Below are 22,140 nucleotides of genomic sequence, written 5' to 3' on the forward strand. Positions count from 1 at the left end.
AGTGGCAAAGCCTGCTCTGGATTTAGAGTAGAGAGGTAAGTGGTAGTCCTTTGTAAAAGTGTGCACTGAACTCCAAGTTGCAGCATCTAAGATGTCTTTGGTTGGTACTCCTCTGAGGAAGGCTGCTGAAGTGGCTGCTGCTCTGGCTGAAAGTGGCCTAATGCCCTTAGGCACTGATTTGCCATGTTGAGAGTAGCAGAAACGAATGCAATGGCCTATCCATTTTGAAATAGTCTGTTTTGAGACAGCCTTTCCTTGTGATCCTGCAGCATATGCCACTAAAAGTTGCTCAGTCTTTCTGAAAGCTTTAGTTCTGTCCAAATAGAAGCGTAGCTGTCTGTGCATGTCCAAAGAATGCAGAAGTCTCTCACCTTTGTTCTGTGGGTTTGGATAAAAGGTAGGCAAGTGAATGGTTTGGTTAAGGGCCACAGTGGACACTACCTTGGGCATAAATGTCGGGTTTGTCCTCAGAGAAACCCTGTCTGGATGGAAAATGATAAAAGGTTCCACAGGCATGAGTGCCTGTAACTCAAAGACTCGTCTTGCAGAGGTCATTGCTAGGAGCAGAGCTGTTTTCCAGGATACGAATTTTATATCAGCTGTTAAGGATTGCTCAAAAGGAGGCAGTGTGAGTTTTTCCAAGACATAATTGAGGTCCCATGCAGGTATTGGCACTCTCCTTGGAGGTCTTATATTTTTGGCCCCTCTGAGGTACTGCCTTATTAAAGGATGAGAAAAGATAGGTGGTTCCGTATTGTAATGGGCTGAAATGGCAGAGGCATGGATCTTAATTGATGAAAAGGAAAGGATAGGCCTTTGTCCAGCATCTCAGTTAAGTATTGTAAAATCTGAGGAATATTTGGTACAAATGTGTCAATTCCTTGTGCCTGGTTCCAAGCACAGAATCTCTTCCATTTTTCTGCATAAGATTTTCTGGTACTGGGCCTCCTGGCCTCCAAAATAACATCCATCACAGCTTTGGAGAGGAGTGCTCTGAATGGCTACATTATCAGCCATGCTGCCAGATTTAAGGTCCTGAATTGGCTGTGCAGGATCTGATTGTTTTGTTGGGTTGGTAAGTGAGAAATTTGAGGAAATGTCCAGGCTGGACCTTGAGACAAGTTCTTTAGGATTGGGTACCAGTGCTGGCGTGGCCAGTCTGGGGCAATCAGTATCATTTTTGGCTTCTCTTGTCTGACCTTTAGGAGTATCTTGGGGAGAAGAGGCAGTGGAGGAAAGGCATATATTGTTAGGTTTTTCCAGCTGAAGGATAAGGCATCCACTTTCCATGCTTGCTTGTGATAAGTCCTTGTGCAGAATCTCTGTAGTTGGCAGTTGTGAGGGGGAGGCAAACAGATCTATATCTCGGCATCCCCATTTCCTTGTCATGCTGAAGACTTGCGGATCCAGTTTCCACTCGTGGGGATCCATGACGTTTCTGCTTAGTTCATCTGCCAGAGTATTTATCTTTTGTGGCAGGAATTGTGCTTGCAGGTGAACTTGATAAGTCAATGCTGTGTCCCACAAAGTCATGGCTTGTCTGCAGAGGGGGTAGAAATGTGTGCCTCCCTGCTTGTTTATGTACCACGACTGTAGTATTGTCCGTCTATCAGTAGTTGTCCTGGATGAAGTAGATCCTTGAAAGCGGTCAGGGCATTCTGAACAGCTAGCATCTCTTTTTGATTGATATGAAGATGCATCTGGCTTGCGGGCCATGTGCCCTGAATACATTTTCCTGCCATGTGGGCCCCCCAGGCATAATCTGATGCAACCGTTGTTAGTGTTTGCCTGGCTGTGGGTAAAGTGAATGGCTGTCCCTTGTTGTGGTGACAGGCCTGTGCCCACCATCGAAACTCCTGTTGCAGGCAGGGAATAAGGGTAATTAACGTTTCCAGGCTGTGGCAATGTTGAGTCCAAACACTTCTTCGATACCATTGTAGTTTCCTCACATGCAGTCTGGCATATGGAATTAGCAGAATGCAGGATGCCATGAAGCCCAAAGCCTGCAGAATTTTTCTTGCAGATAACTGGGTCTTTGTTGCCAACATTTTGAAGTAAGAAGCCAGTTGCCTTTGTCTGGCATGAGATAAGCCATCTGGGCAGTTGTATTTAAACTTGCACCCAGGAATATTATCTCTTGAGAGGGTACTAGTTTTTATTTCTTTTCATTTACTGTGTAAAAAGATTAGTAATTTGCCTAGGGTACAAACACCAGATGCTTTAGTAGAATGTCCTTGTTCTCTGCTTGAATAAGGCAGTCGTCCAAGTAAGGCTATATTTGAATTCCTCTGTCTGCAAAATGCAATTACTGGTGCCAGGCATTTTGTGAAGACCCTGGGCGCAGTAGATAAGCCAAAGGGCAGAGCAGAGAATTGGTAGTGCATTGAGCCAGCTATGAATCTGAGGTATCTTCTGCAAGACTGTCTGACTGGGACATGCAGGTATGCCTCTTTTAGGTCCAAAGTTACAAGTCAAGTCTTCTTGCCCAGCATGTCAAAATTTTGAATGTTGGAACGTCCAGAAATGCGTTTAGAATAGACAGGTCCAGTACTGGTCTCCAGGCTTTGCCCTTTCTGGGTACCAAGAAAAGTCTTGAGTAAAATACTTGTCCCTGCTCTTGCTGTGGTACTCGTTGAGTGGCCCTCATGTCCATGAGGGATGAAACTTGCTTTTGTGCCTCTGCCCATTGATTGTGTGGCAGGTCTGGCATACCTTTTGCCCTTGGCATGGTGTGAAAGTGGAACCTGTAGCCCTGAGACATGATATTCAAGACCCATTTGTCCTGGATGATCATGTGCCGATTATGTGAAAAAAGTGCTAGATTTCCCCCTAAGGGGGCTGCCAAAAGTTAAGTGCTTGGTGCTGGCAGAGGAAAGTCATTGGGACTGTTTCCTGTATGGCTGTGATTAGTCTTCTCTGCTTTTGGAGGTAGAAGCACACCATTGTTTACGCCTGTATGAGCCTTGGGGCTGGGATCTGTCTCTGGGGCATCTGTATCTGCCTCTTTGTGGCCTGTCTGACAATGGAAAGGACCAATTCTTTGTAGGCCAGTTCCTGCTAAATCTGGGTGGCTGCACCTGTAAGAAATCCTTAACTGTCTGCATAGATTTTGCTTTGTCCTACATTTTCTTCAACACCTCTTCGGCTTTAACACCAAACAAAGTATCACGCTGTAATGGAGCATCTAATAAGTTTGCTTTAACATGATGAGGCAGACTCTGTTCCTTTAACCAAGCATGCCGCCTAATCACAGAACCCGTAATAGCGGCCCTGCAAGAGGCCTCCAGAGAATCAGAACCACATTGCAAAGTATGCATTCCCACTTGTTCAGTTGCATGCAATAAATCCTGCATTTCCTTGTTTTCTGCACATTCAGAATTTAACATTTTCTGTTTAAGCAGTGACATTAAGTATTACTGATATTTAAGCATATGAAACTGACAATTTAAAGCCCTCACAGCCAAGGTAGCAGAAGTGTACACCTTTTTTCCCCCATCTGTCCAGTGCCCTTGAATCCCCATCAGAGGGGATAGGTTTTTTTGCAGTGGAAGCTTTGACCCCTTTAGGACCCTGAGAAATAGTTTCTGGGTCAGCAGCAGGGTTTTTATAAAGAAATTTATGTGAATCCGGAACCCTGTAGTATCTGTCTGGCTTAACAGGTGCAGGGGGTAAAGAGTCAGGAGGCAGGCCGGACTCTGAAAATACATCTACAATGTCTAAAACAGGAGGGATAGCATGAGGCCTGTGCTGAAGTAGTAAAAGAAAGTCTCTGAGCCTTTTCTTAGATTCTGAGTAGTCTTGGCTCTCCCAGTGGAAGTGCTCCCTCATGGTATGCAGGGTTTCCCCAAAAGAATAATCCTCAGGAGGGGAAGCTGAAGGGATAGATTCTTCCGCATCTGAATCCTCATAAGGAGGGAGAGAGAGTACTCCTGTTCAGAAGAGGAGTCAGAGGAAATGGAAACCTGATCTGAAGATTCATATTCTGTCTCTTGCCTAGGCCTCTTATCAGGAGGGGGATGGGAACCCTGATCAAAGTAATTAGGTCTTAGGCCATTTTGAGCATCTGTTTTTAAGGCATGGAGGCCTGTCCATGGGCTTGCTGCACTTGTTTCTTTGTCTTTAGTGGTGCTTTAGTCTTTACCTTTGAAGCTGTAGTCTGTTTTATATACAACTGTGTAAGCCTGAAAACACCCTCAGAAGCCGATGCCTGCTCAGCGGCTCCAGACCCATCTGAGGGAATATTTTCCAAGTGTCCAATACCTTGAGTTTCCAGAGGCCTAGTCTGCTCCACGTGGGAGTCGGAAGTGGCCTACGGCTTTGAGGTAGCGGGCGTCAGGGGCTGCGAAAGCGCCTCACTAAGAACCGGCGACTGGCTTAGAAGAATCCTCGTCCGTTTTGGACCTCAGATGCCTGTCCTTTTCTTTGCGTTTCCTGTGAATTGCAGTAGTCGGATGGCTATCCAAAGACATCGTGTAATTAAATCTCCGGCCAAAGTAATGAAATGCAAAATCGTACCGACGCTTAATAGTGCATTGGTTAAATCTAGCACAAAACCTGCAATCAGCAACGTCGCAATCAGGGCCTAGGCAAGGAATACAATAAGAATGGAAGTCCTTATGAGGTATTTGCCTTCCACAAGAAATACAATCAACTTTTTCTGACATCGGTCTGGAGCAAGAAAAAAAGTTTCCCCAATGGGGCACTCAGCTTTAAATGAAGACTTCGGATCTGAAATGAGAACACGAAAATCTCAGGAGTCTGCCGACCGGCACTTGCGAACTGCTTCTGCTTCGGGCACCGCATGGCAAGAAAGACTGAAGAAAATGGTGTCGGCTGCATCTTTTACACCCCTGGCGCACTGACGTCAGGAAAGAGGCGACAGCAACTGATGCTGGACCAGAACTTTGGAATTCAGGCCGACTGCGGGTAGCCTGCCAGCAGGATAACCCAAGAGTAATGACTGCAACAGTGAAACACCATGAACATCTGGGACATTTTACACAGACACACACAGCTGTCATTAAATAAAGCTGCCTGCCAAAGTAAACCATCCTAGCTGTCATTAAACAAAGCTGCCTTCCAAAGTAAACCAGCCTAGCTGCCATTAAACAAACGCAGATCTAGCTGCCATTGAACAAAGCTACCTGCCAAAGTAAACCTAGCTGCCATTAACACATACATACAGCAAATGAAAAGCTTCTGCAAGCTGCCATTAACACACACAGCGATGCCTGCATGGAAAGCTTCTGCAAGCTGCTTTAGTAAATAAAAACAAACAGTGAAAATAAACGTGAAGGTTGAGATGCTGTGGATTCTCCTTTTACCCTGGATGATTCTCTCACTGACTTACATAGTGAAGCTGCGATGCCTGCACGGAAAGGCTGTTAAGTAAATAACACAGTGACAGTAAGCTAGCTGCAGAGGAAACGAGTAAAGCGATGCCTGCATGGTGCACGGAAAGCTTCTGCAAGTGGCTGTTATTCCTGTTAAGTAAAAGCAGACTAAGACAATGAAGGTAAGCTGCTGTAACAGTGAAGCTGCCATAAACACAGTCTTTCCCTCTGAAACTGCCATTAAGTAAACATCCAGTCTAAAACAATCAATGAGAAAACCAGCTAGACAAGAGTTGAAGGAAAAGCATATAAAACAGTCGAGGAAAAATTCCTTCCGAGACACACAGACACACACACCTTCTTCACTCAGAATGCTTCACTCAGAATAAAATAAGAAACCACCTAACAAGTGCATCTTCATCCTGTCTGTTCACCCTGCTCTCGCCAAGATCCATAACAGAAATGCACTCCCACACACGCCTCTTATTCACTCACCTCTTATTCACTCAGAATAAAATAAGAAACATGTTAACTACTGCTGTTCACCCTGCTCTCGCCGAGATCCATAACTTGCTTGCAATCCATAAAAACACAACAGTGCTCACCACTCACTATCCCCTTTGAATAAAGCCAACAGAACGGAGTTCGCAAGTGCAACTGCCAGTCAAAGATAAATCCATTTGAATGTTTCTCGCTTGCGTTACGGACGGTGCGTACAAGCCAGAAATGTGTGCACTAAGCCCTTGAGCTCAATTTCGACAGGCTGGTAGCCCTGGTGGAGCGTATGTCATCACGCACGCGATGATGTCAGCTCAAAAACAGGGAAAAAAAATTAAAAATAAAAAAAGATGGGGAAAAAACAGAAATGAAGGTGTGCCACTCGGGAATCATGGCTCCTCATTATTTGGACCCAATAACACGGTAAAAAAACGAGTAAATCGGTATGGTTGGGAGGTATATTTTGGGGGGAAGCAAAGATGTCCACCTCTGGTGTCCCCCACCTGTGGATTAGAAGTCTGAATGAGTTGGGTTCCAGTTTTCACTCGTGTGGGTCCAGTAGATTTCTGCTCAAGTCGTCTGCCAGTGAATTTTGTTTGCCTGGCAGGAAGTGAGCTTGCAGGTGAACTTGGTTGCTCAAGGCTGTGTTCCACAGGGCCATGGCTAACCCGCAGAGTGGGTAGGAATGAGTTCCCCCTGCTTGTTTATGTACCACATAACTGTGGTGTTGTCCGTCTTTATCAAGAGTTGTCCTGGAAGGAGAAGTTATTTGAAGGCTGTCGAAGCATTCTGTACAGCTAACATTTCTTTTTGATTGATATGCAGGTGAATTTGTCCGGGGCTCCATTTGCCTTGAATGCATTTGCCTGCCATGTGAGCCCCCCAGGCATAGTCTGATGTGCCTGTTGTCAGGGTTTGGGCGGCGAGGGGTTGAAAGAAAGGGAGTCCCTTGTTGTGGTTGCAAGTCTCTGCCCACCAAAGGAACGCTGTCCTTAGACGAGGAATGATAGGAATCGTGTTTCCAGGTCCTGAGAATGTTGACAACAGAGACTTAAGTACCACTGAAGTTTCCTCATATGCAGTCTTGCATATGGAATTAGTAGAATGCATGAGGCCATGAACCCTAGGGCTTGCAATATTTTTCTAGCAGACAGCTGGGTTCTGGTGGCCATTAGTTTGAAGTAATTTGTCAAATAAACCTGCTGCCATCTGGGAAGTTGTGTTCAAGCTTCCTCCCAGGAATACAGTCTTTTGGCTGGGCACCAGATGTGATTTTTCTTCGTTGATAGTATACCCCAGAGAAGTTAGGAGTCTCTTTACAAATGCTAGGTGCTAAAGTAGTAATTCATGACTGTCCGCCTGAATCAGGCAATCGTCCAGTATGGGTAAATCTGAATATTTCTCTGCCTGCAGTATGAAATGGCTGGAGCCAGGCACTTTGTGAATACCCTGGGAGCAGTAGATAAGCCAAAGGGAAGTGCAGAGAACTGACAGTGCATAGAGCCTGCCCTGAAACGTAGATATTTCCTGCAAGATTCCCTTATGGGGATGAGCAGATAAGCTTCTTTTAAGTCTAGGGTGACTAGCCAGGAGTCCTTGGCTGGCAAAAGAAGCAGCTGTAGTAGTGTAAGCATTTTGAATTTTGGGACCACCAGGAAGGTGTTGAAAATGGACAGATCCGGGATAGGGCACCAAGAGTTCTCTTTTCTGCGCACCAGGAACATTCTGGAGTAGAAACCCTGTCCCCTTTGCTCTACTGGAACAGGTTGAATAGCCCTGAAACTGAGAAGAGAAAGTACTTGCTTTTGAGCCTCTGCCCACTGGTTTGGAGGAAGGTCTGGCAACCTGCTTGGGGTTGGCAGTGAGTGGAAGTAGAATCTGTATCCCTGGGATACAATGTTTAGGACCCATCAGTCCTGGGTAATGGATATCCAGTTTTTTGCATGCAAGCGAGTTTTCCTCCTAGGGGTGCAAGTACTTGGGCATGGCTGGGAAGGATTATAAACAAGTCATTGTGAACTTTTTCCATAAGGGGGTGGCTTACCACTCCCTGTTTTTGAGGTAGGAGCATTCCATTGTTTAGATCTCTGCATACCCAGAGACTGTAGTCTTTGTGGTCTGTTGCCCCTGGGTTTGGGCTGAGAATGCCTGGGAGGGACTGGAAAGGACCAGTTTTTAGAAGGCCAGTGCCTACTGAATCTAGGTGGCTGCACCTGTAAGAAATATTTAACAGTTTGCATAGCTTTAGCTTTTTCCTCCACCTTTTTAAGAACAACTTCTGCTTTTGTGCCAAACAAACGTTCCTGGTTTAATGGAGCATCTAGTAATTTTACTTTGACATGGTCTGGCAAGATTTGTTCCTTCAGCCAAGCATGCCTTCTCAGTACAGACCCAGTAACAGCAGCCCTGCAAGATGCTTCTAAGGCATCAAAACCACACTGCAAAGTATGTTTACTAACTTGGTTTGCAGAATGCATCAACTCTTGTAAATCTTTACTTTCTGTACAACCAGGAATCAACAACATTTTTTGTTTAATTAGTTCCGTAATATAATGCTGGTACTTCAACATGTGAAACTAGCAATTTAAAGCCCTGATGGCAAGAGTTGCAGAGGTATATACCTTCTTACCCTATCTGTCTAAAGCTCTAGAATCCCTGTTCGAAGGGGTAGGGTTTTTGGTTGTAGTAGCCTTAAAACCTTTAGGTCCCTGGGAAATGGTCTCTGGATCCACAGTGGGATTTTTAAAGAGAAATTTGCGAGAGCCAGGTACTCTGTAGTACCTGTCAGGCTTTCTAGGAGCTGGTGGTAAAGTAGCAGGGGTAAGACTGGATTCCATGAAGACATCATCTGCAATATCCAGGACAGGGGGTATAGCTAGAGGCCTGTGCTGAGGCAACTCTAAAAATACCTTGAATCTCTTTTTGGACTGTGGGTAGTCCTGGCATTCCCAGTAGAAATGTTCTCTTAAGGAATGCAAGGTTTCACCAAAAGAAAAGTCCTCTGCAGAGGAGGCAGAGGGAATGGAATCCTCTGCATCTGAATCCTCAGAGGTAGATAAGGGTATGTGTCCTGGCAAATCAGAGGGATCAGAGTCATCGGTCTCATGGTCTGTAGAATCACAAGGAAAATCAATTCTTTGTCTTTTAAAGGGGGAAGGGTGGCTTCCCCTAATTAAACTTATAAGGTCTTCAGCCATTCTAAGCATTTGTTTCTGTGGCATGGGAACTTGAGAATGCACTTTGGTCTGTTTTCTAGGCGTAGTGCAAACTCTGGGCCTGAGAAATTTGGTAGTTTTAGCCAGAAACGAAGTAGTCTGTTTAATACCAACATCGGAAGGTCTGAATACACCCTCAGAAGCCGGTGCCTGCACAGCGTCTCTGAACCCATCCAAGGTAGAGACATTCGCAGGTTCCATAGTCGAAGCATCTGGCGGCATACCGGACTCTGAATGGGTCTCAGTAGAGGCCTGCGAATCTGTAGAAGCATGTATCAGGGGCTGCGAAGGCGCCTTACTGAGTACCGGTGAACTGTCTACTAACTTAACAGAAGTGTCGTCGGCAGTTTTGGACCTATGCGGTCTGTTTGTCTTTATCCTTAATTTTTTTGGAAGATCAGTAGTCAGATGGCTTACTGAAGCCATTTCGGAATAAGGAGAACAAGAGCGAAAGAATTTAGCGACGACGAATAGCTCAGGCGTTAAACAAGGCACAAAACAGACAGCGAGGAACATCGTGGTCTGGGCCTAAACAGGTGACGCAGTAAGAATGAAAATCTCTGTGAGGTATTTGCTTTCCACAGGCAAGACAACTGTTAACTTTTTCTGACATCGGCTAAAGCAAGGAAAAAGGATCCCCAACGAGGTACTTAGCTTTAGAAAACATCAGGTTTGAAACTCGAAAAACGAAAATTTCAGGTAGCAGCCGACTGGCACTTGTGAACTGCTTCGGGCTCCCGCACGGCAAGAAAAGCTGATGTAATGGCATCGGCTGCATGTTTTATACCCCTGATGACCTAACGTCATGGAAGAGGTGACAGCATCAGATGCAGAAACCCCAAGACTCTGGTATTCGGGCCGACTGAGGGCTACCTGCAGGCAGATAACCCAAGTGTGATGACTGCAACTGTGAAACACGAAGAACATCAGCATCCAGACACACACACCTACAATGTGGCAATCACAGCTTCTTCATCCTAAGACCAAACCTTTTAAAGAATCTCCCTATAAGAAAAGTAACTTCTACAACAAATTTCTATCAACCTTCAAAACATATCATAAAAAATTCAGTGCAACTGCCTTAGCATAAATAGCATTACATACATGGACAGAAATCAAGGCTAATTTCTGCTCTCTAATGCTCAATACCCTAATAATAGCCCAATGAAAATTCTAGACTAGTACTCCAGGTAATATACACTTGTTCTACTTACTCGGTTCTTTCATCACTTTTAGTTATTTATTTCAATGTGACTTACTGCAGTCCATCTATCAGAGAATACAGCAAAAGCACAATGTGGCATGATCGCTTTGACATGCGCATAACATCTTTTCAATTCTTTCAACTCTCCCAGACTAACTTTGAAATGGGTAAACATGGACAAGTGTCCTATGCTGGTAAACAGATTTCAATCAATCCTACAGAGGGGGTTGAGGGCAAACCTACCACAGCTAACAAATGGACTGAAGGCAGACAAACCAATCCTAGACATAAGCAGTCCACAGACACAGACATCTACCCACCTTTGGGCAATTTATTCAAATTAAAACACACTTTTCTAAAATACACATTCCTTCTGTCAGAAAAAAAAGCTAAAAAAGAATGTTAACAGAGACAAGTGTGGGTCACATTCTGTCTGTGGAAAATTACAAAACACTATCTGACAGACTGTCATTCGGGCAAAGAGAGCTGCATTTTCTTGCATAAAGATTTCAAACTATGAAATATTAACAATGAAATTGTAAATAATGCAGCTAGTTTGCACAGTTAACATGAGTAGAGAAAGAAAAAGCCACACATTACCCTTACCAGAGACGTATGCTGATAATTCGTACAACACTAAAAATAACTAGTACTTATGCAGTTTTAACAACTCATCCGAATTAGCTTCTACTAGTTACAAGAAAATGTGTTCTGTGAAGTTACCAAACTCAAATATTACTTCTTGTGTAGTACCCATGATCACCAGTCATTTGTCAACACACAACTCCACCACGGCCATAACGTAAGCAAGCAGCAACTGCCACAATTCATAAAAATAAACAACATTTTTCAGGTTCATATCACATTCCAAACTATTTTAGCACGAATACTTACTCAAATCCACAATCATAGACTTTTACTGCATTTGTGCCTTTGTCTAGGTCATAGCTCACTTACCCTGACATTAGTGAATAAAGTAAATACAAGACACTCCATTTCAGCCACATTTACATAGGGCATGCCAAACAATTTCAAACAAAAGCACGTAATCACTTTCTCAAAACTGAACACCGCCATGAGAACAAGTTGTGGTAAGGTCTGTGCATTATCAGCAGATATCTTTGCCAGTGAAATAGGGACACAAAACAGTACACAAGTCACAGAACACAATGACAGACTGTATGCGAAATAAAACAGTCCTTACTTTTTGCACATTGTACACTGCTTCTTTGGGGCAGGTTTGTGGGAGAAAGCAGAGAGGCAAGATGTTGAACAGAAGAGATGTGCTGACCCTTTCCGTTGATACGCTGTCTGGCCTTTCTGCAGTGGCTTCTTACAATTTGCACAGGTGACTTTTATACTCTTGGAAGGCTGTTGAGAAGATGGTGACTGCAACACTGGTTTGGGCAACGAGCTTACAGGTGAGACAGAATCAACAGCTGGCTGCTTCTGATTTCTGGGAAATGATGCTGACTGAGATATCCAAGAATCTGTAAAGACAAGCAAAACACATTACTGTCACTTCTACTGCTTCTAAAGAACTAAGCAGAGTGACAAAGTACAGTTGTGTACACAACATAAATGTAGATGCTAGAATGTATTCACTGTTGCAGTCATCACACTTGGGTTATCCTGCCAGGGGTATCCCTCAGTAGTCCCGAATACCAGAGGCTTAGTATTTCTGCTTCAGTTGCTGTTGCTTCAGGACTGATGTCAGGTAGTCAGGGGTATAAAAATAGGCAGCAGACACCATTACATCAGTTTTTCTTGCCCCAAATGTCAGGAGCCCCCCAATAGGGAGCTAAGTTATGGTGGAAAACCACCACCAGTACAAAGTAAATACAAACAGCCCTGTAAGGAGTGAGTAAGAGAGAGAGAGACAAGGGGACTGGAGGGTGGGAAACCAGGACTGCAACAGTGAATACACTCTAACATCTACATTTATGGTAAGTGTACACAACTGTACTATGATCTTCGTGTTTCATTGTTGCAGTCATCACACTTGAGTTGATTCCCAAAGCTGAAGAATGGGTGGAGGCAGTCAAGAAGAGTTTGGGCTGGCTAGTATGCCCTGCAGGACTGCTGCTGCAAAGCCTGCCCTGGATTTAGAAAAGACACGCAGGTAGTAATGCTTGGTGAAGGTGTGAACAGAACTCCAGGTAGTAGCTTCCAGAATGTCCCTGGTAGGGACTCTTATGAGAAAGGTTGTAGAGGCTGAAGTTGCCCTAGTGGAATGCGTTCTGACCCCCTGAAGGAGTGGTTTCCCATGGTGTTTGTAACAGAAATGGATACAGTGAGCTACCCTTTGGGACGGCTTGTTTAGACATGACCTTGCCCTCTGCACCTGGTGCAAAGCTGACTAGTAACTGGTCAGATTTCCTGAAGGGCTTAGTCCTATCCAGGTAGAATTTGAGCTGTCTGTGCACATCTAAGGAGTGCAGGATCCTTTCCCCCTTATTTTGTGGATTAGGGAAAAAGGTGGGCAAATCGACAGATTGGTTGAGAGCCACACTGGACACCACTTTAGGCATAAGAATAGGGTTAGTCCTGAGGGAGACCCTGTCAGCATGAAAAATAATAAAGGGTTCCACAGCCATAAGTGCGTGTAGTCAGACACTCTTCTAGCTGAAGTGATGGCCAGAAGCAATGCTGTTTTCCAAGAGAGGAATTTTAACTCTGCTGACACTGCAGGCTCAAAGGGGGGGGGGGTAGCGTGAGCTTTTCCAACTCAAAATTAAGGTCCCAAGCAGGGGTGGAGGCTCTTCTTGGTGGCCTTAAGTGGTTAGACCTTCTGAGGAACTGTTTGATGAGCGGGTGAGATAAGAGAGATGGCTCAGTGCTGTAATCAGCACAGATGGCAGAGGCATGGATCTTAATGGAAGAGAAGGGCAGGCCTCTGTGGAGTAGGTCTGCTAGGTAATCCAGGATGAGAGGTAAGGAGGGTTAAGCTGTATCCACTCCTTTAGAGTGAATCCAGGAACAATACCTTTTCCACTTATCAGCATAGGAGTTCCTTGTACTGGGTCGTCTGGCTTCACACAGGAAGTCCAGTACCTGCTTGCTTAGGCTGGCCCCTGGAGGAGAATTCAAGGAATAAGCCAGGCTGCAAGGTTCAGGGTCTGCAATTGTGGATGCAAGATCTGTCCCTCCTGATGAGTCAGGAGGGTTGGGATCTGGGGTAGGTGCCATGGTGGCACCGGTGACAGAATGCGCAGTAGTGGATACCAGTGCTGGTGTGGCCAGTCTGGGGCAATTAGGATTGTCCTTGGTCTTTCCTGCCTTATCTTGAGTAGTACTCTTGTAAGAAGAGGCAGAGGGGGAAATGCATAGACTGAGAGGTTTGCCCACTGGAAGGATAGGGCATCCACTTTTCAGGCCTTGCTGTGAGGTACCCTGGTGCAGAATTTGCTGAGCTGGTGGTTGTAGGTGGAAGCAAATAGGTCCACCTTCGGGGTACCCCATTTCTGGGTCAGAAGGGTGAATGTGTTGTAGTCTAAATGCCACTTGTGTGGGTCTAGGAGATTTCTGCTTAAGTTGACCTTTGCCGGCAGGAATTGAGCTTGCAGGTGAATATGCATGGCTGAGGCAGTGTTCCACAGGGTCATGACTAACCTGCAAAGCGGGTAAAGAGTAGGATCCACCCTGCTTGCTGATGTATCACAACACTGTGGTGTTGTCGTTTTTTATTAGAAAGGCCCCGTTGAGAGTAGGGATCTGAAAGCCGTCAGAGCGTGCTGAAAGCTAACATCTCTTTTTGGTTGATGTGCAGATGAATTTGTTTTGGGCTCCAATAGACCTGAATGCTCCTGTCGTGCAGATGTGCACCCCCGGCACAGTCTGATGCGTCTGTGTTTAGGGTCTGGGGGGGGGGGCGTGGGGTTGTGTAAAGGGAAGTCCCTTGTTGTGGTTGCATGCTGCTGCCCACCAAAGAAACTCTTTCCTTAGACAAGGTATTATAGGTATAACAGTTTCCAGGTCCTGAGAATGTTGGCACCAAAGACTTAAGTACCACTGAAGTTTCCTCATATGCCATCTGGCATATGGAATTAGTAGAGTGCAGGAGGCCATAAACGCTAGAGCCTGCAGGATTTTCCTTGGGGATAGCTGGCTTCTGGTGACCAAATGAGAGAAGTAGCCTGTCTGATAGACATATTTTTCTGGAGTAAGGAATGCCATCTGGGATGCTGCGTCTAAGCTTGCTCCCAGGAATACAATTTTTTGACTGGGGACTAGTTTGGATTTCTTTTCATTGACCGTGTACCCCGGGGAGGTTAGAAAGTCCTTTACAAATGTCAGGTGCTGCAACAGCTTTTCCCGACTGTCTGCCTGAATCAGGCAATCGTCCAATTAAGGGTAAATTTGAATCTTTCTCTGTCTGCAATAAACAATGGTTGGAACAAGACATTTTGTGAAAACTCTGGTAGCAGTGGATAAGCCAAAGGGAAGTGCAGAGAACTGATCATGCATATATCCTGCCCTGAAACGTAGATATTTCCTGCAGGAGTCCCTGACTGGGATGTGCAGATAGGCCTCCTTTAGGTCTAGGGCGACTAACCAGGCATCTTTGGACAGCATAGGGAGAAGCTGCTGTAGGGTGATCATTTTGAATTTTGGTACCACCAGGAAGGTGTTTAGAATGGATATATCTAAGATTGGGCGTCAGGTGCCCTCTTTTCTGGGTATCAAGAAAAGTCTGGAAAAAAAAAACCTTGGCCTTTCTGTTCTGCAAGAACAGACTGAATTGCAGTTATGGAGAGTAGGGACTGAACTTGGTTTTGTGCCTCTGCCCACTGGTTTGGAGGAAGGTCTGGGAACCCTTTTGGGGTTGGCAGTGTGCTGAAATAAAATTTGTACCCCTGGGATACTATGTTGAGGAACCATCGGTCATTGGTGATGGAGGTCCAGTTTTTTGCATGGTGGGCAAGTTTCCCCTAGGGGCACGAGCAATTGTGCAGAGGTGAGGAGTGAAATTGAGAAGTCATTGTGAATTCTTTCCATAAGGGGGTGGCTTAGCACTCCCTGTTTTAGAAGTGGATGCACTCCATTGCTTAGATCTCTGCATACCCTGAGACTGTAATCTGGAGGGGGACTTGTTTCCCCTGGGTCTAGTTTGAGATGGCCTTGAGGGGCTGGAAAGGACCAATGTTTCAAGGGGCAATGTCTACTGAATCTTGGAGGCTGCACTTGCAAAAAATCTTTGTCTGCATAGACTCCGCCTTTATTTCCTTTTTAAAACCTCTTCTGCTTTGGTGCCAAACAGATTGCCCTTGTTCAGAGGAGTGTCCAATAATATTGATTTGACATGGTCTGGCAAGGTCTGCTCCTTAAGCCAAGCATGCCTTCCAAGTACAGAACCTGTGACTCCTGCCCTGCAAGATGCTTCTAGGACGTCAAACCCACATTGCAGGATATGCTTGCTGACTTGGCTTGCAGAATGCATAAGCTCCCGTAATTCTTAATTTTCTGCATAGTCAGGAAAGGTAGATAATTTCTGCTTAATAAGTTCCATAATACGTTGCTGGTATTTCAGCATGTGGAGCTGACAATTCAATGCTCTAATGGCGAGAGTTGCAGAGGTGTATACTTTTTTACCCCATCTGTCTAAAGCCTGGGAATCCCTCTCCGAAGGGGTGTGATTGCTTAGCTGTAGTAGCTTTTATTCCTTTAGGTCCTTGGGAGATTACCTCTGGGTCAGCAGTAGGATTTTTGAAAATAAATTTGTGAGAGTCGGTACCTGTCAGATTTCCTTGGAGGAGGGGATAAAGTACCAGGAGTTAGACTGGATTCCATAAAGACATCATCCACAACATCCAGAACAGGAGGGATAGACAATGGTCTGTGCTGTGGTAAATCTAAAAATTCCTTGAGTCTCTTTTTGGACTGAGGACAATCCTAGCATTCCCAGTGGAAATGCTCTCTCAAAGTATGCAGGATTTCACCAAAATAAAAATCCTCTGGAGGGGAGGCAGAAGGAATGGATTCCTCTGCATCTTAATCCTCATAGGCGGATAAGGGCTTGTCTTCATATTCAGAAACTAGCTTAACAGAAGCGTCATCAGCAGTTTTGGACCTGTGCAGTCTCTGTCTTTATCCTTATGTTTGTTTCTGAAGATCGGTAGTTGGGTGGCTTACCGAAGCCATTTCGTAATATGGAGAAAGAGAACAAAAGCATTTAGCTACAATAAGGGCACGATGACGAATAGTTCAGACGTTGAAAAAAGTACAAAACCGACAGCGAGGTACATTGTGGTCTGGGCCTTAAGAGGTGACGCATTAAGAATGGAAATCTCAGTGTTGTATTTGCTTTCCACAGGCAAGTCAATTGTTAGCTTTTTCTGACATCCGTTAGAGCAAGAAAAAAAGGATCGCCAATGGGGTACTCGAATTTAGAAGACTTCAGGATGATTCAATTTCAGAAACGAAAACTCAGGTAGCGGCCGACCTGCACTCGTGTGAACTGCTTCTGCTTCGGGCTCCTCGGAAAAAAGACTGATGTAATGGTGTCGGCTGCCTATTTTTATACCCCCGATGACCTGACATCAGTCCTGAAGCGACAGCAACAGACGCAGAAATTCTAAGCCTCTAGTATTCGTGCCAACTGAGGGCTACCCCTGGAAGGATAAACCAAGTGTGCTGACTGCAACAGTGAAACATGAAGAACATTTAATAATTCAACCATTAGGTACATCACCATGCAATATTACACTAAGAGACCCAATTGTTTTCCTTAATTAAGTGCATTTTACATTTGTTCAATTAAAATCTAAGTCAAATTCACTGCAACATGTCCATGCCAGCTCGTTTACTGCAGTCAGAGCACAATAAAGTAAAGCTGGGAAGACAGCTTATCATTACTATAGAAGTTAAAGTGAGGTCACTTTGCAGTCATATCTTACAGGGATATCTGCCACTAACAGAGTCAAATAACTGGCTTAACTTTCATAGCAGAGAACATTTCACGGCAGAGCAGATTTATTTTTATATTTCTTAATCGGGTTACTCCAACTGGGCCCAGTGAGCCCTTTTTCAACAGATACCAAAGGAGAAAAGCTCCAGGAAAGTAATTAAAAAATAAATCTGTCTCTTTCACATCTCCATATCCATGGTATGCTTCTAGCATTTTCCCAAGCCATCTTTAATACTTTACTGATCCAAAATAGGGCAGACGCATGCCCGTGTCCTGGTCTGTTGGTTAGGTTTACCCAGGTGTTAAGCCAATGACAGAACATAAGCCCTCTTAAGGGAACCTAAACAAGAAGGGGAGGAAGGCAACATATAGAAATTAAGAGGGAAAAGTGTACACGGGTGCTCACCCTGGTCTCTAATAGCCCAACTGTTGTACAGGGGAAAGGGAGTGGGAAACAAACTGCAACAGTGACCAACTATTTATTACTTTGATATGTTGTCTACACAAATGTACTATGTCCTTAATGCACTACTGTTGCAGTCATAACTTACAGAAATATTCCTAGATCTTTTCCAGAGTGGATGGCTGGCTAAATGTCTGAATTAGGACTGAAACAAGCCCTCCAGGTAGCAAAAGTAAATCCAGCCTTAGCCCTAGACATTACATCAAGTCTTCACAGTGTTTAGAGGCCGTACACAGTTAGGACCACATGGCTGCTTCTACGGTATCTTGGGCATCAATTCCTTCCAGGAAGGCCATAGTAGGGATCTGACCTTTCTACATCTTGCCATAGGTTTAACAGTAAAGGTTAATGTAATGTGTAAGCCTCTAAAGTAAATTTGTTTTTTGGTGGCAATCAGTTACCTGGGTTCCATAAATGAGACAAATAGTTATTTTCTGATTTTCTGAGAGGTTTAGATCTGCCTAGGCAAAATCTCAATCGTCCATATATAGATAACCTGGGAGTGTAGTGTTCTCCCTCTCACACATAGTTTAGGCATTACAGAAAAATTGCGAATTAACTAGTTTTGTTAAAAACTGCTTCTGTAATAACTTTTGATACAAAGGAGAGGTTGCTATGCTGAGTCCCCCATCTTAATGAAACTGCAGAAGAACAGCTGCAAGTAGACAAGAGCTTACACTTCAGAAACCCGAGCAGCAGACATAACAGCTATCGGAAATATTTTTACAGGTAAGCAATTTCAGAAGTGCAGAAACAATGGTTCAAAAAGGTGGCAAGGTCAGTTTTCCAACACAAAAACTGAAGTTCCACTCTAGAGCTACTCTTCACCTGGAGGCCTCAATTTGGATGCCTTTAAAGAAATGTTCCATTCCAGGCCTACATATAAAAAAAAGGTCAACACGGAAGCATGCAGAAATAGAAGACAGAAATACCTTCACCAAGCAATATGCTACACCTGAAGGAAATAGTAAAGACAAGTTATAACAGAACCAAGAGTACATCTGCTTGCAGTGGCCACTGCTTCCCTTTATGGTACCAGGGATTCTGCATTTAACTAGGTACAACTTCCATGTGCTTGGCTCTTCTAATCTGATCATGACTTTCAATACATCCTCAGAAATAGGTGGCCACAGGGCAGCAGCATCATATCTTTCAAGCTGCTAGTCTAAGTGTTAACAGTCTGGGGTGTATGTGGGATCTACTGCAATGCATCAGAAAGTTCATGCACTGGAGCAATAGTACAATTTATTCCTTTACTATCAAAGTACAGCAGCAGAACCAGTATTCACTGGGCCAGAATATGGCTATTGGATAATTTCTGGACTCTCATCCTTCAGTTTTGAACTAGCCTGGGGAGAAAAGGTATGGGATGGAAAGTATAGAGAAACTGACCTAGTAATCTCGGAAGGAAGCACCTGAGGCCCCAGTCTTATCTGTTTGAAACTCTGAAATAGAACTTTGTCTGTTGCTTGCTGCTCAGAGAAGAGACAGTTACATATCAGGTACAAGACATCTTTCCTGTAACTTGTGCATCCTTGTCCAGTATCTGTTCCTGTGAATCTACTGAATCGGTCCAGCTTAAGTGATAGGAGATAAAATTTTCATGGGTTGGTATTCAAATAACCTTAAGGACGAGGCTGTACTCCATGACATGCTACGAAGCCTGCACTGCTAGTCCGCATAATTTGCAAATATGGCCACCCATTTTTTTTATACACAATGTCCACATACACAATAAGTGCAAAGTTGTCCATTACTGCAAGCAGGGCCCTAAATCTCCAAGCTGTCCTGAAGGTTTTGAGGGACTGTATTACTGTCACTCTTTTGTCTGAGCTTGGTCACTCATATTGACTTTCAAGATTTCATCCTGCATACACTTTCAACTATCTTGGACAACTGCAAAATTTCCAGGTGCAACACACTTTGAGATTGTTGGCATTTCACCCCCCCCCCATGCATATCTGAAGTATCCGTTGCCAAGATGTGGTTTAAAGAGATGATCTTAAGGGCATGCTTTCGTTCAGGCTTATATCTACCACTCCAGTTCCCTATTTATACAGTGCAACACTGTACTGATGTGCTCTGTGGACTGACAATGGTGGCCCCAAGTATTCTTTATGAACCACTGAAGTTTCCTTATTTAAGACTACCTAAGAGCATCATGAATACGGTAGAAGTCATCCCGTACAGAATGCTGAATAATTCCCAGGCTGTCACCACAAACTTCAAAGGAATTCTGGCTGTTCATGTGTAAGTAGACCACTGCAAAATTGGTATTCAAAAGGATGAACAAGAAAATTACCTTTCTGGCTAGGTTTAGAGTCTGCTTTGATTCATTCAGAAAGAGACCTTGTATGCTGAGGGAGTCGAGGGTGCACTCCAAAGCTCTCCATACCTTTTCCTGTGATTACTCATGAAACAGGCAATTATCTAGACAAGGGTAAGCGTGGGTACTCTGGTGGTTTTGTGAGCCCTGACCAGAGCCAGACATTTTTAAATGTTCAGGTGCAGTAAGAAAACTAAAGGGTGAGGAGGTAAACTCGTAATGCTGACCTCTCAGGTACTGCCTGTATAATCTAAAACTAGGAATGTGGAGACAGCCATCCTGGAGATCGAAACTCACTAGAAGGCCCAGTAGAGTCAACATCTTAACATCTGGAACTTTAAAAGCATCCATTAAGCCAGGGTAAACCGAAAATGAGTCTCAGTGAACCAGATTTTCTTGGAGACAACAGCAGCTTGGGGTAAAACCCTTTACCCTCCTAACAGCAGCTTGGGGTAAAAACCCTTCACCCTCCTACCTAAATGGAATAGGGTCTGTTGTGCTGTGCAATATAATTTCAGCCAAGAGTGGTGCGACTAATGCTCCTAGTTTTCTGTGGAGGATGAAAATATTTTTATTTTTGCCTTGGATGTGAATAGCAGTCTGCACCCTCTAATGACTATTTCAAGTATTACATATACCTCCCCTCAAAGGCACACTGTTCTAAAAATTAAAAAAGTTATGACAGACTCCCACACCGGTCCAAGAGTATGAATGGCATTCATAGGGTTGCCACATATATGAAAACTCATGCAGCAGACAGTACAGTAAAAGACCAGATTTATTTCCTGCCACAGGAAATATCTTTACATAGGGAAAGATAATGAAAAGTTATCAATTCAGTGTTGCACTTTATACTTCTGCAGATCATTTCAGTTATCTCTGCACAGTTCTGTATAAACTACGCAATAAGCTTATGTTACTGACTCAATTCTCATGATGTAAATGCTTATAAGTCTAACAGAAACTCAATGATTTTGATGCAATTCTTATGCAGTAATGTAACATGTTATTACATGAAGTAAAAAAATTTTGCTTAGGTACCAAAGTTGTGCCTGTAAAGGATCCTAGAACCAGTTCACCTTTTATAGTAAGCAAAAAACGGTTGCATAAATAAAACAAAGAATGAATAAAAGATCTACTCAATCGACTGAAGTTAAGCTCTAACAGTTATAGAAAAAGGGCAAAGAGGTAAGCTGATGAGCCTGGTCTGCAAGGCCATGGAATGTATCATCATGGAGCTCATAAACAAAGACATTGGCAATCTCCAAAGTCTGGACCCTACCCAGTTCGGATTTGTAAAAGGCAGATCATGTCTCCTAAACCTGAATGACTTCTTTGAAGCAGTCACCAAAGCCATAGATGAGGGTAAGGTGGTTCACACAGCTTATCTAGATCTCGCCATGGCTTTCGAAACCATCCCCCACTATGGAATTACAGATAAGCTCACTAAACTAGGTAAAAATCCCTATGTCACAAGATGGGTTGCCAAGTGGCTCACGGACAGAACCCACACTGTGAAAGTAGCAGACTCCAAATCAGACTTCAGACCAGTGACAAGTGGAGAACCACAGGGTTCAGTCCTGGGTCTTCTCCTGTTTGGTATCTACTTCTCTGAAGTACAGGCTAACACAGAATGTCTTTGGCTAACACAGTTTGCAGATGACTGCAAACTAGGAGTCATAATCGAAACTCCTAACGATGTGGACATACTACAAAAGGGCCTCAGTGAGACAGAAGCCTAGAGTCAAAGTCATGGTCTGAAGCTCAATGCCAAAAAGTGTATTCTCATCCCCTTTGGTAAAAACTCTGTACCCATGAACTACCACATAGCTGGTAGTCTACTTAATGCCGAAAATGTAATAGGCCACCTTCAGACACAGGTGGACAGTAGTCTCTCCTTTGATAATCACATTGCCACAGTGGTCAGGAAATCCTTCTACGTGGCTCACCTCATCACAAAAGGTTTCAAATCCAGAAAAAAAAAGGAGGTCATTCTTCCCCTTTACTAATCACTCATTAGACCAATTAGAAAGTACAACGCCCCTTTTGGTATGAACCTCACAAGACATCTACCACTGGAAAGGCCAGAGAAATACCTCACAAAGGATTACTGGCCTCAAACAGATGCCGTACGAAGACCATCTCAAAAAATTCCACCTTTACTCTGTCCAAAATCAATACCCCCCAAAAAAAG

At 44.1% G+C, this 22,140-nt stretch overlaps 1 protein-coding gene across 2 annotated transcripts in view; it reads right to left on the reverse strand.

The window, feature by feature from the left end:
- ZMYM2 (zinc finger MYM-type containing 2) overlaps nt 1-22,140 on the reverse strand; it is a 2,217,537-nt gene that overhangs the window by 1,862,819 nt on the left and 332,578 nt on the right. For both annotated transcript variants that reach the window (XM_044073197.1, XM_044073196.1), the window contains exon 3: nt 11,455-11,740. In XM_044073197.1, coding sequence (XP_043929132.1) covers nt 11,455-11,740 — 286 coding nt within the window. The remainder of the gene's footprint in view (nt 1-11,454; nt 11,741-22,140) is intronic.

Source organism: Protopterus annectens, chromosome 5.part1 (genome assembly GCF_019279795.1).
Source record: "Protopterus annectens isolate FY-2018-M chromosome 5.part1, PAN1.0, whole genome shotgun sequence".
Classification (NCBI taxonomy): Eukaryota; Metazoa; Chordata; order Ceratodontiformes; family Protopteridae; genus Protopterus; species Protopterus annectens.